The sequence below is a fragment of the Gossypium hirsutum genome, chromosome D03, assembly GCF_007990345.1.
Source record: "Gossypium hirsutum isolate 1008001.06 chromosome D03, Gossypium_hirsutum_v2.1, whole genome shotgun sequence".
Lineage (NCBI taxonomy): Eukaryota > Viridiplantae > Streptophyta > Magnoliopsida > Malvales > Malvaceae > Gossypium > Gossypium hirsutum.
In genome coordinates this window covers 900,221-916,570 of record NC_053439.1, presented here as the reverse complement: position 1 = coordinate 916,570, position 16,350 = coordinate 900,221, and the positions used below count along the sequence as shown (strand labels likewise).

Genomic DNA, 16,350 nt, shown 5'->3' with positions numbered 1-16,350 from the left:
TTTTTAACAGAAAAGAACAATTTGTGCTTTAATCTAACACATAAAGATTAATTGTCTAGTTTTTTAGTAAAGGAAGCAAAATACAATAACTACTAATACAATAAGAGCCTCTACTTTTACCAAAAAAAAAAAACCTGTTAGTCCACATTTCACAGAGTCCCAAGATATCAAGAAACCAATGCTACCTTAAAAAGAACTTCTCAACTATATAAACAAGCTAGAAATGTCTTAGCATATACATAATTTACATCCCTAAAGAAAGGCAAACTGGATGGTAATAAGACATGAAAGCTAAAGATATGTCATTCCGTTAGTGAGAAAAAGAAGAAAAAAAGCATTCATCCTATTTTAAGCCTGTGCCTTGGGCCAACCAGCGCTGCTCTGATCGAAACCGGTTCTAACCTCATTGTTTATGGTGGGTTTTCAACCGATGTGTCTGCTTGATTTGTTTTTGGATTTCCTCAATACTTCTTTAAGTACTCTGGCGATTCTCTCGGCCATGTGTTGTTCTAGGAATCTTTCTTTGACCCTTTCGTACCCTCTTTTTCCCATTGTAAGCCTCCTCTCTACGTGAGTGGCGAGTTTGACGATGTTTTTAGCAAGAGGTGTAACCCCGGGTTTTCCAACTGGGTGTAATAAACCTGTAGTCCCATTCACTACTATTTCTGTGGTACCTCCCGCAGATGTTCCCTGTTTTTGAGTATAAAATGGTGTCAGTATCAAAAACCAGCTCCAGTTATTTACCATAAGTTCTTAGGTATCAGTAAAAACCAAACACCATTAAAAGAAAATTGGGTAAAGACGTAAAGTTAATAGATTACCAGTACAGGTAACTGGAAAGCCATGGCTTCAATTGTTATCCGTCCAAAGCATTCTCCTCGAGCCTACAAGGAAAAACTTTTTTAATTCCTTTCTATTTAAAGTAATGTTGAAGTAGAGAATAAGGTGCCCGCAGTTTATAATGAAATACTAATCATGGAGAAAAGAATTGAAAGGGGGAACAAAATTAGTAATAACATAACAAGCTTATAAAGGGGTCGGAAAAATTCAAAACCATCATATGCATTAAAAGAAAGGAAACTATAACCTCGGTGGTGTTATTTACAAGTTTGTTCATTTTTTTGCCTTCAGAATCTTGCTAACTCGGTGATTGTGGCATCATGTAACTTGGACATATCTAAGAACAACAATTGGAAAATGAACATAAAACCTAACCAAAATTATCATTATTATGTCAGAAGTGCTGGGCCTACTAAACAATAGAAAACCAATGCCATCAAATCAATTATCAATGTCGCTAAGTTAACTACTGGCTATGTCTAGTTATGGTAAGGTATTGGTCATATCAGCAAATGCTAATTGTAAAAAGACCTTTGGATATCTTTCTGACTCTGTCATTTATGTCGTGATATAGAAAACGGCAATAGCTTCCTTATAAAATCACTACACAAGCAACTGAAGGAGCAATCAACAAGACGGCAAATTAGATGAATTGCAAAGATTGAAGTAAACATAATATTTGAAACAGAAAATGCTTTGAACCACATAAATTACCTGGGAATTCTGAACAAGAACATCAATGGCAGCTAAATACGGGGCAACTGTCAGAGTTTTGTTCACAAAATGAACACGATCTTGAATTTTCTTCAGCACTACATAATCTCGTAATTCCATTTCAAATTTTGTCTGAGCACTCATGTCACTTCCCACAATTACTGCATGCAGTGGTGGTATCTGCATTTTCTTTTCCTTGATTAGTTGTAAGGCCTCATAGAAGGATCGTAAAAAGAGATCCTGCCCTTTTCCTCGTGAAACACCTGCAGTGGAAGGAGTTTGGTGCTAATTAGTGATGAATAACAGAAAAGTATACACCTTTTAGTTTAAATGTTTTCCTCTCCTTTCTACCTTCTTTTATGTGCCTCAAAGAACTAAAAAAATATTCAAGGGAAGGATACATTAGAGTGATTTAGTGGTTAATTGAACATAATACAATGGCAGCTGAAGGGACAAATGGAAAATCTAGGAAAAGGTGATCTATAGAACCAAACTATGGTTGTTGCCAGTTGCCAAAACATTCTGTTTGACAGAACTCAAAATGCAAGAGTTTCAATACATAACAATTGAAGAAGCTACAAAAGTTCCAATTTTCCTCGAAAAGACAATATCTCACCAAAAAATTTGAGTGCACAATGAAACAGCCTAAATGGAATTCCCAGTTAAAATAATTATGCAATTGACAAAGCCGATACTGACAACTCTCCTTTTACCAAACTGAAATGAGGACCTCTTTTGGTTTCATGGCATAACTCAACGATAATAAAACTAGATGCATTAATGGGAGGAAACTAAAGAAGAGAAAAATCTATCCAAGATGAAAACTGAAAATCATACTGTTTATTAAGGCAAAGAGTAAATCCTCATTGAGCACTCCAAGAGATTCACGAACATGTTCACGCAGAACCCGTTTAGCCACAGTGTCTTCTGCAACTTGCATCAGTTCCTTGCTATTTCCAAGGTGAACAACATAGGTATCGGGCATTTTAATCCTGCAAAACGCAAACGAATAAAAAAAAGAAAAAGAAGACTCAAATGTGTAACCAAACGTAAGATACGTGAAACGTATGGATTAACTAAGGAACTAGATGCACAAAAAGCTTGTTGGGTTTGTGTTGCAATGCATACAAAATGAACATTAATACTTTAAAAGCAACAATAAACATGCCGATATTGTAGACATGAGGATTTTAGAAGCTTACTTCAAACGTTCTTGAGTCCTATTCTTCCAGTATTCTGTTGTAACATGGGAATCAATCATGGCACCAGCTACAAAAGGAAGATGCTTTACATAGTCTAATTTAAAGTAATGGCCACGCATTTCATGGATCCACCACAACACCTTAGGCAGAACACGATGAACATCTCCCTTAAGAACAACATCCAGCCATTTCCCAGCAACTGCAGTGTTCAAAACAACCAAATCAGCTCTTAGAGCAGTATCTAAAGCTTCTTTCCCCTTAGCTGAGATAACCTGAAAAGATGGGTAAAAGCCTAATTAGAAGTAAGATAAATATTAACAAAACAATCATCTAAGCCTTAACAGATAGAATGCTAATATAGAGTTCACTATTCTGAGGTAAAGGCACCATAAATGAATATGTAACCAAAGTGAAATAGTTGGACTACCTGTACTCCTCTGTCCAACATCTTATGTTCTAAACTATATGTTACTTCATCTGTTTCAGATGGTTTCATAATTGTCATCCAATAAACTTCAGCACCAACACTTCTTAATAGGAATGCCAGCTCCATCAGCAACAATGGTCCACCTAGTGAAACAGGAAATGGAATTATATAATGAAATATGATAAAATAAATGAATTCTAAAAAGCATCTTCACAAGGAAAGATGATGATCACAAATGTCAAAAATAATAAGATTTCTTCTGACAAACATATTTTCCGGAAAAGGGTCGTTTATGAAAAAGAAATCTAGTTTTGATGAAGTAGCAAAACCACAATCAAATACTTAGACATGGTGCGCATTCATTGACAGCTGGATGCAACCGACATTACTTTATAAGCAAAAAGTTGGATGATTCTGTAACAATTTTTCATGAAGGTAACAACAATGACGGGTTCACATTATACCACGAAAAGACAGATGCTATATATGCACAAGCCATTTATAGCATGTGTCAGCAACAAGCCAAAACTATACTCTAAAGTATACATGCAGAGTACTTAGGAGTCAGCAGTCAAAGAGAATTTCAGATTTATTATTATGCAATTATTTTCATCTATGGGATACAAAGGATGGGTCATTAACAACAGATCCTCAGAAAGTAATTAAACCTTAAAGATATTAGCACACCGGTGGGTCATTACAAAGGGATTAAGATGGAAAGGGCTATAGCGCACATTTGGTGTTTTTCATACTTTAGTATGAATTTCAACATGATAAGAGAATGTGCAGATATCCTCACGGAGAACTAAAGAAACTTATAGCCAATGATATGCTGACCGTGATAACCATAACATTAAATGACATTCCACGAATAGTAATTAATGCATATGCAAATACATCTATTAGTTACTTGAATCCAAATAAACCAGCAGTAATGGCTTTTAGAATTCTTGGCATGGCTAGCATATTAACAGGAAGAATCCATGCACATTCCTCTTTTAGTTCCTCTATACAATAATAAACCTCGTGTATATATGTGTGTGTGTCCACGGATCAATCACATAAGTGCCAAGACAACTCATAGATGATGCAGAAGGCTACCTCAGAGCTACTGAGAATAAACACATACTTCAATTAAAACAAGCATACAGTAAATAAACCCTAACAAGTCACTTTACACTAAACGGTAGGCAAACAAATCAAATTCCAGTACATTGAAATTCAACAAAAAGAAACGACTGAAACTCACTGAAGACAGCTATTAACAAGAGAGAAAAAAATAAAACAGTACCAGAAAGCGAGAGCTCGTGCGAAACCAGCAGAACAACCTTCGACTTCATAAAGCTAAGCGGACTCGGCTTCACAGCCGCGATCGGCGCGGTGCGCTTCTCAGCGACTTGAATAACATGCCGAGACGAACCAATACCATCAACAGCACCTGAAACAGTCCGATCACACGAATCGAAAGCGCTTCTCATGAAAAAAGCGATCACCGTCGAAACCGAAAGCATTAAGAGAAGAGCCAAAAGCCAACGGTTCTGTAAGTGATGGTAGTGGTGATGACCCCAGCCAACGGCGGTATGCTTCGCCATCGTCTCTTTCGGTTCGGTCTAGGGTTACGAGATCGAGTAATGATGCTAGTACCTTTGGCATTTGAAAGGATTGTTGTTTATTGGCGAAATTGAGTGGTAGCTGAAGGTGTACATTTGGCGGTGTACGAAGGAACACTTGGAAGAAGGTTTTTGGCTTTGGATTTCGATTCCTTCTTTACGAATTTTCTTCTTTTTTTCTCGGATTTTTTTACTGGTTTTTCGTGTTCGAAGACTGTGACTGTGACAGTGCCAGTGAGGGATAATTTTAACTCAAAAGAAATGAAATTATTTCAATTTTCAATGGCGGTTTGGGCTGACTACACGTGAGTTTTGCTTAGTTTTGTTCTTACATTACATCAACTAATTTCACAATTAAAGTCATTTTTACACTAATAGTAATTAAACTATCGTGCATCTAAACTCACTCTAGTTATCTTACCATTAAGATTTGTTACCTCTCAAACGACAATCCGACTTAACAATTAAAATGAGTTTTAAATGGATGAGAAAAGTTAAATTTTCATTCGACCATGAAGTTCTTAATATAGTTGGATAGCCACAATAGTAAGTAGATATAGAGATTAATGTGTTCATTTCTTCTTCCTCTTCTTCTTTATTGTCCTGCTCTTCTCTTTTTTTATGTTAACAAATAAAACTCAACTATTGCTTCTTTTTAAATAGGAAAAATTTGAATTTTAGGACAAAAGTTTGTATTATATTTTCAAAAAAAAAATTAACTTTTTTCATCCCAGCTCGACATCCACATTGACATTTAAAACCTATTTTAACTGTCACGTTGGACTACCGTTTGGGAGGCAACAGATCTTAACGACAAAGTGGTCATTTCTTAACAAAACGACAACATAAGTGACTAAAATGTATCGTTTCAAACATAAGTGACTAAAATGTAACCTGAGGCAAACAAAAGTGATTATTTTGGTAGTTTACCCTGATATAATTTATTCTTGTTTAAGTTTGATTAGGTTTAAAATATAGACTTAAATTTTGGACCAAATTCATTCATATTCGTAAATGGTTAACCTAGTCCTATTTTAAGCTTGTAAATATTAATTTTTTTAAAAATTAAAAATATATTTATATTGTTTTTAGTTTAATATTTAATAAATTTTTGTATTTTTATTTATTAAAATATTATATATATTTATTTTAATTTTTTTAATGTTTACATTATAATAGTATTTTTATATTACTATGAATTTAAGTTTTATGTATTGTGATTTATATAAAATATAAAAAATAATATAAACTTTAAAGAAAATGTATGGGTGATGAATGTTCAAGCTCAAATCCACCCATATTTTAGACGAGTCTAATTTTTTGCCCAAAACTATTTTATGGGCCTAATAATTTTGTTCAAACTCTCTCAAATTTCAATCAGGCCTTTGGACTTAGACAAGTAGCCCGACCCATGAATAAGTCTAACTAGAATAATTTAATCTCTATCAATTTTGAACATGAGCAACTAATGATAATTAAATTAATCAATTTGTTAATGTCTTCCTTCAATTGTGTATAATTTTGATTGGTATAATAACAAATTAATATATAGTGAACCACCATGGTGAGATTTCTATAGGTGTAAATGAGACATGGATACTTGCAACCTATTCGGCACCGACTAAAAAAATTATGAACTCAATTCAGTAATTTTTAATCTATTCGATGGTGCCAAAATCATGCTTAGTAATACCCATATTGAACTGCCTGCGATCCTTATCAAGCTTTTCACATGTATTTTAAATGTTTTTAGATTATGTTGACGTCCTTAATATGTATTATTAACCCTAAGCTTAATTATCAAGTTGAACTCATGCTCAAACTTGAATACGTACCATTGACAAAGATAGGTGAGCTTAATCAAGCTCAAACTTAAAATAGATGTTCGATAAAATTCAAACTGAGCATTAAGCTCAAACTTGAGTTTGCTATTATTCAAGTTGAGTTGGATTGGTGTGAGGAAAAAATTATCTCAATTTTATGAATAATCGAAAACTAAGCTTATTTTTGTAAATAGTTATCTCACTTATGATATTCTTATAAAAGAAAATTCTAATATTTCTTTTTTGGATAAAACATCTAAAAATCCAAAACAATCAAGTGACTAAAAAAGGAAATAATTGAAATGTTGAGTGACTATTTTGTAACTTTTTTTAGTTGGATTACCAAAAAAGAAAATTAATAATAGTTAAGTGATCATTTTATAATTTTTCATTATTGAGTGAAAGAAAAAACACAGTGGGGTACTAAGAATGTAGTTTACCCTTTTTTTTAGCCAATATTTAATTTATTTTTTAATAAAATTGATTCTACACTTCTATTTTATTGGAATTACCGTCGAAATGCCGTCTCTGTGTGTCTCTTAAGCTTCAGAGACTTCAGCATCGACACTCCGGCCAAGCTCTTCAGGTATTTCCCTTGCTATTTCACCTTGATTTACTGTGTATATGTGTTTTTTCCTCGTTTTTAAGAACAATCGTAGAATATAAATTTCCTGATTAATCAAATAATATTTGCTTTAAAATTCCATTCATTTTCATTTATTTGAGATCTCAATCTTAAACATTCATTTGTTTCAAACAAATCTTGCTCGAATTTTACAGTTTTTGAGAGAAAATTTTAAATTTCCGATGATAAAATTGAGCTGGAAATCGTTTAATCTCTCTCTCTCTCGCAGGACATGCTTTGAATTGAATACACGAAACAATGTGGAGTGTAAAATGCTGTTTAAATCCTAGTTTCATAATCATAGTTGTTGCAGGTGACTTAATTTGATTTTGTTCGTGAAAGTAGTGTTTGTTTAACTATTTTTTATAACTTTGTGTCGATGCTAGTGAATTTGTTTCCTTTTGCAGCTGTTCTTTCACAAGCACTTACCGTTACATCAGTTGTTGTCCCTAAATCCCCTTGCTACGCGTTTGATAATTCTAGCCATCTTCTTGATTTCGTATCCTTTTGTTACTTCCGTTTTGGTTATCATAAATCTGAACATCAGTTTGTTCTAAACAAGCATTTACAATGAACTAGAGTTTTGGTATCTAGTGAAATGTTTTCTCTTAAGCTATTGATTAGAGTGATTGGATCGGTAGTCCTTTTGTGTACGAGGGGAAGGTAACATCCTTGCTTGATTTCAAATATAGAATGTCATTGATGCTTTGTTTAATGTTTATAAATATTTATGCCTAGAGAATATTGCGTATTTGTCTTTCTCTTAATACAGGATACTGACGTGGTTTTCCGCTTTTGCAAAGATGTGGAGAGTAGATCACAAGCGGTACTCCATGAATTCATGTTCTTAAGTACTAAATTAATGTTCTTATATGGTATTCTTTTATGAGGAAGTTTAGATAAAGAAATAGCTTTAGAAATGTTTTTTATTAGCTGAAAGTACCAAATTGCACTTGCCTGCTAGTATTCTGAATATAATTCACATCACTTTTAATGCCAATTATGCAGGGATATGTAGATTTTGGTCGATATGATAAGTTTAACTACTTTGTTGCTGGTTCAGGCCATGTTGACCTTGTTCAAGTAAGTATGGTTTGAACTTGTTAATTATAACTATAAAAAGGGAAAGGGTATGTTGTTAACTCTCCTCGCTCGATGGGAATGAATGATTGATATAATGTTAGTGTAGGCACTTTTTGGTTGTTACTGGTGGTAAAAGAAGAAATAAATTTATGAGAAGATTCTGGCCCTTAAATTCAATTTATTACTATTATTTGAAAATCCTTGTATTTGTGAAAACTTCTGAGATTGGAAAAAAAAAATCTGTTCCCAGTTTAATGCAATATGTTGCATTATACCAAAAATCCTGTTTAAGTTTTGACTCTGTAATATTGGTTCATAGATATATGGAACCTTTTAAATATATTTTCTCTGCATGTATAGGAGTTTTACAATGGCGACCTGCTGAATTGTGAGCACACCTTTGACAAAATGGGACGCACCGCACAGGTTGGTCTGTTGGCAACTATTTCTTTCTCAAATTTGGTGGAAATTGTTTGACATTACTGGTCTTATAAGTTATAGTTTTGTTCTGTGCTCATTAATTATGTCAATTTGAACATTAAACTTCTTCATGGCATTTTGTCTATGCATTAATGAATCTCCTTGATTGTATTTCAGGTAAATATTATATGCGGAAAGTGTTTAAATGGGCAATGTAAAGGTGTGTAAACTTTTCATTCAGTCTTCAAGAGCTTATTCCCCGTATATACTATGAATTTCTATTCCCCATGTCCTTTTACAATGGGTTAAAATGACTATCCATGCTATTTATTCTACAATATTTCCTCTGCTCAACTGGTTAATGTGTGACACCTTTCATATCGTTACTAACTATTTTCAACTAGTGACATGCCTAGACAGTAATTTGCATTTTGTGGTGACAATCAACTCTCAATTTTATGCTGCTATTACATAACCTTTACTAAGACCTTGCTTTGTGAATAAATGACATTCAAGCATGCATCAAATAGCCTGAGCCAATTATGTAAAATTAAAACATAAAGGCTATGATAACTTAGTTTCTTTGACATTTATCTTCATGTAAATTTCTTTCATTTCATTTCTTTTCAATTTTTGCGTCCATATCAATTGCCAATCAACTTTTTAAAATCTTCATTTCTTAACCCCGACTTATTAGGGAAGGCTTTATTGATTTTGATGATTTTGTTATGGGCCTATACTTGTTTTGCCTTGACTGCCAGTGCTTTGTTCCGTATCAACCTTTAACATTTTTCTCATTATCTTTGGTTTTAATCTCAGGCCAACATGGATGCATATGCAATGTCTCTTATGAATCCACTTGCAGGTATTTTAAGTAGAACTATGACTTCTTTCTCTTTTTTATGTTGCTTTTCTCTAAACGTTTCTTTCAAGTTTGGTGCAGTGTAGAGGGAAATCATTATGTTTTAAAGACCACTAATCCTGATGCCAAACCACAGGATTAATTGTTTTACTAGACAGTTTCCGCAAAGTACTAATCGAAATTCATTTTACGGTACATATCTAAACTTTGAAATTTTCATTTTCTCAGAGCCATTGTTGAACTGGCCATTCCATGTGAGAATCCTGGCCCACGGGTATTCGAGGGCTTCACTGTTGGATTTCATCCGCGATCATGGGAAATTGTAAGACAGTAACATTTTATCTGGGCTACTTTGATTTATATGTCAAAACTATTTAATTAAAAAGGTTCCCTTTTATCGATTGTAAGGTTCACAATGGTCTGACTCAGTTGGGTTTTGAAAAATCTCACCCTGATTTTAGGTATGGTATCCATTCTCTCAAATATAGTGAAATAATTTGATTCACTGAGTTCAACTATTTGTGTATTGACATTTCATGAATAATTTTTAAAGTTTTGGTGAACAGTTTCAGCACTGAACAGCCTCATGTTACCCTTTATTTGACTGCTATTGCATCCCAATCCAACCTCATAAAAAAACCTCGTGTCAAGGTACTCTTTCCTTTGGTTCAAGGGGTAGAAAACTGTGATTATTGAATGAATATGCTTATGACCTTTTCATTTTTGCATGGGGCCCTTCTCAGGTCTTTCCGGAAAACGGACTGGAGGTCAAGTTATCAGGGACTGCTGCAACTGGGAATCCACCTACAACTTTATCACCATCGACTTTGCTTTTAGATTGGAGATGTATATACAACATTTTCTTAAGCAGGTTGATGTTATTTTCTATTATAATCTCCTGAATTACCATTTCTAATCCTTTCTTCTTCCACTTTTGTCCTTCAGGTGTAAAGGCCCATGATACCCCGTATGAAGTTAAGATCACTATCCCAGTGGAAGGTTATGAATCAATCGAGTTTGTTCTAACAAAGATGTGTGGTAAGCTCCCTGATTTTGTTTTCTTCAATGCTAGCTTTTATCAACTGTTGTTTTTCTGGACTCCGTTTGAGTATCTTTCTGGTAATCATGATGCATTTGCCATAGAGCTTGTATCAGCTAATTTAAAGTTCTTTTTCCCCCCATATTTTCAGACTCTACACAAAATCAGGAAGAAGATGCCACAAGAGGGTGGGCAATATTCGGAATAATTTCATGCATGTACGTTTCTCCTTCTTCCATTTTTCCCCCCGTTTGTCCTACACGTGTTAAGCTATGCAAAATCAAGTGATTAAAATGTCATTTGCACCGGGTGCAGTGTTTTGCACAAGTTTCCACCAAGAGTTTGTACATTCATGTCTGTTACTGAAGATAGACAAAAAATTACTCTTATGTTGGTTCTGAAATTTACTGTACGTGTGAGTTGCGCCCATGATTTTCTATTAAAACATGTTCGTCTTGAGCAGATTAATGGTTTCATCAACTCTATTTTGCTGTGGAGGGTTTATTTACAAGACACAAATGGAAAGCCGGGTGAGCTGCTTAGACTATACCTGTTTTTGGCAGAAGATTCCGTAGTTTAGTAATTGTGATAGTTTAAAATAACTTATATATCTTACTTGGGGTGTCTTGGATGCAGCATGGGATTGATGCTCTGCCGGGCATGAGGGTTCTTTCTGCCTGTTTAGAGACTGTAAGTTTATGTAACTTTTATTGCAAATAATAATTATCTGAACTTTCGAACATTTTTCAATAGCTGCTTCAGAGAATTCGAACCAGTCCTGATCATAAACTTGCATATTTTACTTCTCGACTGACTAGTCGGTCATTGGCTTCTTTAATTATTTGGCTAAAAATGTCATAAATTCCTGTACTCTTGGTTGAAATTTAGTCCTTATGCTTTTATTTCTAGGAATTTAGTCTATCTACTTTTCAGATTTCAAAATTCTGGTCTAATTGTTAACACTGTTAATATTTTTTTGTTAAATTGATTGGTGAGACATTTTGAAATAAAAAAATACTCACTTAGTAGTAATGTAACTAAAAAAATGACGTTTTAATGAATCTAAATTTAACAAAATAGTTTTGACACTATTAACAGGTGGACCTAAATTTTGAAAATTCCAACTAAGAGTACAGGGACTTATGTGGCATATTTTAACCTAATTAGTTTTCTCTTTTGATTTGCCATTCCGAAATTACAACATTCATTTCAACCTTGCGAACTTGCAAAGTAGGCAGCTTAGATAAATTCGACAACTTCAGTTAATGTGCAAATTGTCTACAACAGGTAAGCGGAGCAGGACAAGGCTACTCACGAGTTGAGGAAATTAACACCGGCTTTACCAATGAAGTCTCGTGGGAGCGCCCATCCAGTGGTACTCAAGGAACATGGACACCGTCACCGAACGAAAGCAAATATGGTTCGATGTAAACTTTGCAGTCCTTCCCTTAAGAAAAAAGCTAATTTTCTTCTGACGAATCACAGGTATCGATATGAGAGGTATAATCAATTTTCTTTCATCTATTATATATACTGGTTTAAAGTTTAAACATAATTGTAGTTATTTCCAATGTAGCATTTAGAAATTCCTCCTGACTCGTGAAAATATTACCATTTTTACAGCTTTAGAAGAAATATTTACTTTTAAGTTGTTGAGACAGTAAATAGCTTGCATTAATATCTAAATGGTAAGAAAACAGTAAAAAAGAAAAAAGAGGCAGGGATGGTAATGGAGCAAGATAAGGCGAGGATTGCCTCATTCATCTTTGTCCCGAGTATACGTGGACGACGGTGGTGGATGACAGTTATATTCATAACTGCTCCACATTGTTTCGTGTCACTTTTTTTATTAATGATTTTTTAATTTAATATTATAATTTTATATTAATTAAATTTATTCATGAACCTAAGTTTGGTACATAAACAATTCATTAGTTTGGTAAGTAATATAGTGATTTTAAAAGCAGGATGGGGTAACCACATTAGATTAATTATGTAATTGGGGGTTTGATTTTCGTTCATGAAAACGAACACATAACGGTCCATTGTTGATTTCTTCGGAAAGCACTTGTAGTTAAGGAATTAATCACTCCTGCAGATAGTGGATTCCTTGATTATGATAAAAAAAAAAAAGTTGAATGGGGTATAAAACACTTAGCACCAAAAAAAAATTAAAAATTTATGATATTATTGGTAATTTTTTTACTATTTGATAGATTCGATTAAAAAATTAATATATTTTATGCAAGTAGATTAACAACAATTGATTAAACCAATTTTTTTAATATTTTTTCTTTTATTTCCTTTAAAGTATTAGAAATAAAACACATATACCTATTATAAGGGCTGAAAATTGAATTAGGCATCAGAATTTATTTTAGGAGTTATTTAAATTTGACTCAAAAAAAATTTTAAATTTGATTTAGTAACTATCAAATCAAGCTTGAGCTATCAATTGAATTAAATTTATGATTTTTATTAAAATTTTCATTTTAATATATTTTTATTATAAAATTATATTTTATCTTAATTGTATAGAAAGAACTTAAGTACAAACGTGTTTAAGTTTAAATACGAATAAATTTAATCGATTTTGAGTATAAAAATTGATATTTGATTAAATTTAAAGTTGAGCATTGAATTTCGAACTCGAGCTTACCAGTTACCTCAAGTAGATTTCGGACTAAATCAACCTCATTTTAAAGAGCCCAAATGAATTTGTAATAAATCAACTTCAAAAACGTAAAAAATGGGCCACTTAGCCCAACCAATTCAGGTGACACTGACCGCCAACGACGAAATGTTGTAATAAAAAAACCGGACAATAACGGCTGCGCGCGATGCGATCGGCTGTTGAGTGTCGACGGTTTCATCTTCATTTTGCTGCTGCCGCTTCTCTAGCTCCAATTGATCCCTAAATCACCGACGCATTGCTTCTTTTAACAAAAGAATAAATCACAATCATCAGAGTGGCAATGGGAAGAAGCTACCGCCGGTGTTGTGGCGGGCTTCGCCACCTTCGCCGCCATGTACCCACTTGACTTCGTACGTACAAGATTCCAAGGTCCCCCCTTTCTTTCATTTCTATACACACACAGAGCTTAAAGAGAAAAAAATGTTTTCCTTTTGGTGTTAATTGGATTTAGTTCTGTAACAGTTAATGATGGCCCAGTTACTGATTGCCCGACGTACAAGAACACTGCCCACGCCATTTTCACCATTACTCGCTTAAAGGATAGCACCCTTTCTCTCTCTCTCTCTTTTTGTTTTCTTTGCGTGTAAAGCTGAGGTATTTTTTCACTTTTTCTTTTTGGATCATGCCAACAGTTTAATTGGTTTCTAAAACAGGGTATGAAAAGGCTTTTTGCAGGCTTCTTTCCTTCAGTTTTAGCTTCTTCAGTTTCACGGCTTTATATTTCTTCTTGTAAGTATCACTATAAAATTTTACAGCTTTCCCTTTTGCTTTCATGTGTTTTAATAAGTGAATACATTACTTATAAATACCATTTGCCTGTGTGTCTGTATGTGTGTGCGTAGAGCTAAACAAAGGTATTTTAGAAACAGAGAGGAGAGGCTAAGTCCTAGTCTTCATCTAGCCTCTGCTGCGGAAGCTGGAGCTTTGGTGAGTATTTGAACTTATGTTACCTAAAACACAGATCGGCCCGGTACTAGGAATGAAAACTAAAACGCAATTAGCTACTTCTATAAAATGTAAATCGTTAGGGGTAGTCTTCTCTGGTTCGTAAAATATGGTTTTTGGAACTTATATGTATTGCTTTTGTGTTGATATAAATACATAATTCTAAATATATAAATTCTGAAGTTTGTGAATTTTGTAAATTATTTGTTTTACTCAATAATTTTTAAATAAACTATAGGCTAGTGGGAATGTTAGTTTTACTGAATTGGATCACTAGTGTTCATTGTTTTGAAACATGATTTCCAATTCGAAAATCTCTAGAGAGATAGCAGTTTATGGTAATAGGTTCATGCTAAGTTGGATTTGTCTCTAATTGATTTGATGTTAATTAAGATATGTTGCAGTTTATATTCTGTTTAACATTTTCAATCTCGTGACTGTTTCAGGTTTCTATATGCACGAATCCTATTTGGCTTATTAGAACAAGATTGGAGCTTCAAAATCCTCTTCATCAAAGTCGACCTTATTCCGGTGTTTATGGTCTCTGCTTTTCATCTTATATTAATTTGTTTGTAATATAATAATATTCACCAAGATATCAATACCCCCTAGTGTGTCATATTAACTTTGATTCTAAGTATTAGCAAGCAATTAGGTTCGAAACCAGCCTCCCCTTGAAACCTCGATACATGAAGTTTTAGATGATACACCCTTTTATATGTAGATTTCTTCTGCTGGTTAATATTTTTAGAGATGATTCAACTCTACCAAACCGAAATGATTTTCCTTCATTCTTTTCACCTGGAATTTCAATCACAGAAACTGGCTCTCCAGTTCATTTAATGTCCTTTTGTATCGCTGCTAACCCTGAAATTTTGTTATATGTCTTAACTCTTGATTATTTCAGATACTGTAAGAACCATTCTAAGAGAGGAAGGATGGACTGCACTATATACAAGACTTGGTCCTGGCCTATTGATGGTAGTTTGCTGACGGTTTCAATTGTATTTCTGCTCCTGCTTTTTACGTCACTTTATATCAGTTTTGCAACATTTGGATTTCTCAGAGCTAAATAATACCGAGTTGTTTAGGTACTAGTATAGCACTATAGCTTATCATATTACCTATAGTTATTGCTTTTTTGACTTACAGCAAGTCTCCCATGGAGCCATTCAGTTCACTGCATATGAAGAACTTCGTAGAATAATAATGGTTGATTATGAAGAAAGAAAGAAGAAACCCAAAGGTGCTAGTAATTTGTTGGTAAGTAGATGAAGTTTCTGTTTATTTGAACTTTGGTTTTACTTTATGCTAAATGTTGGTAGGGCAGATACTAGTTGATGTACAAGCTCGTGACTGGTAGCATGCCCGCATTTGTCTACATGTATTATGTGCCTGTCAATTGTTACACATGGTTTAATCAAGCTCGTGACCAGTTGATGTAAAAAATTCATTTGATTATGCCGTGCTGGGTGGATCTTCTAAAATTGCTGCCATTCTTGTTACATATCCATTTCAGGTATGCATCCTTATAATTGGTTTTGAAGTCTTTGTATAACCTCATTTTCTCTCCGTTGGCTGGTCATGGTGCCTTATGAGGTGTGCGGAATAATTTTTTTTTTCAAGTTATTCGAACTCGATCACAGGTAAATGAGAAGTTAAATCCTTTCATTTACAAATGCAAAGTACTATATTTTATCACAGTCTGTAATTTGATCTCTTATCTTTTGTAGCAACAACCTAGTAATGAAGGAATTCCAAGATACACGAATAGTTAGCATGTTGTGAAGGAAACTGCACGGTGAGATCATATTCAAACCCAAATTCATGTTCATTTACTCAGTGTTAAACACCGAGAATGTTATTAATTGTTATTTCCTCCCTCTGCATGCTGATCTTATTTGCTTCTGAGGACGTGTGCAGGTTCGAGGGTTTTCACGGATTTTACAAAGGCATCAACCCGAACCTTCTGAGACATGTGCCTGCTTCTTCAATAACATTAATTGTTTACGAGAATGTACTAAAATTCTTAAAATCGACGAAAAGTAATGATTGGGAAAAGAAA

The 16,350-nt window shown here is 33.8% G+C and overlaps 3 protein-coding genes across 3 annotated transcripts; 2 read left to right on the top strand and 1 right to left on the bottom strand.

Annotated features, from left to right (window-relative positions):
- Positions 1–182: 182 nt before the first annotated feature.
- Positions 183–5,072, bottom strand: LOC107909425 (uncharacterized). Its single transcript, XM_016836927.2, has 7 exons — positions 4,475–5,072; positions 3,184–3,326; positions 2,757–3,028; positions 2,392–2,546; positions 1,555–1,817; positions 822–884; positions 183–690 (listed from the first exon to the last, which is right to left on the bottom strand). The coding sequence occupies exons 1-7, from the start codon at positions 4,773–4,775 to the stop codon at positions 424–426; spliced, it is 1,464 nt and encodes a 487-aa protein (XP_016692416.2). The 5' UTR covers positions 4,776–5,072; the 3' UTR covers positions 183–423.
- Positions 5,073–7,067: 1,995 nt separating this feature from the next.
- On the top strand, positions 7,068–12,310 carry LOC107909426 (uncharacterized). Its single transcript, XM_016836929.2, has 18 exons — positions 7,068–7,202; positions 7,471–7,554; positions 7,649–7,740; positions 7,866–7,904; positions 8,014–8,067; positions 8,250–8,324; positions 8,685–8,750; positions 8,922–8,964; positions 9,564–9,609; positions 9,835–9,928; positions 10,015–10,067; positions 10,173–10,257; positions 10,350–10,452; positions 10,552–10,644; positions 10,797–10,863; positions 11,109–11,175; positions 11,282–11,335; positions 11,933–12,310. The coding sequence occupies exons 2-18, from the start codon at positions 7,500–7,502 to the stop codon at positions 12,074–12,076; spliced, it is 1,230 nt and encodes a 409-aa protein (XP_016692418.1). The 5' UTR covers positions 7,068–7,202; positions 7,471–7,499; the 3' UTR covers positions 12,077–12,310.
- Positions 12,311–12,613: 303 nt separating this feature from the next.
- On the top strand, positions 12,614–16,341 carry LOC107907815 (folate transporter 1, chloroplastic). Its single transcript, XM_041089459.1, has 10 exons — positions 12,614–12,618; positions 13,880–13,934; positions 14,005–14,069; positions 14,183–14,267; positions 14,732–14,825; positions 15,193–15,266; positions 15,438–15,548; positions 15,805–15,931; positions 16,019–16,086; positions 16,209–16,341. The coding sequence occupies exons 1-8, from the start codon at positions 12,614–12,616 to the stop codon at positions 15,841–15,843; spliced, it is 528 nt and encodes a 175-aa protein (XP_040945393.1). The 3' UTR covers positions 15,844–15,931; positions 16,019–16,086; positions 16,209–16,341.
- The last annotated feature ends 9 nt before the right edge of the window (positions 16,342–16,350 follow it).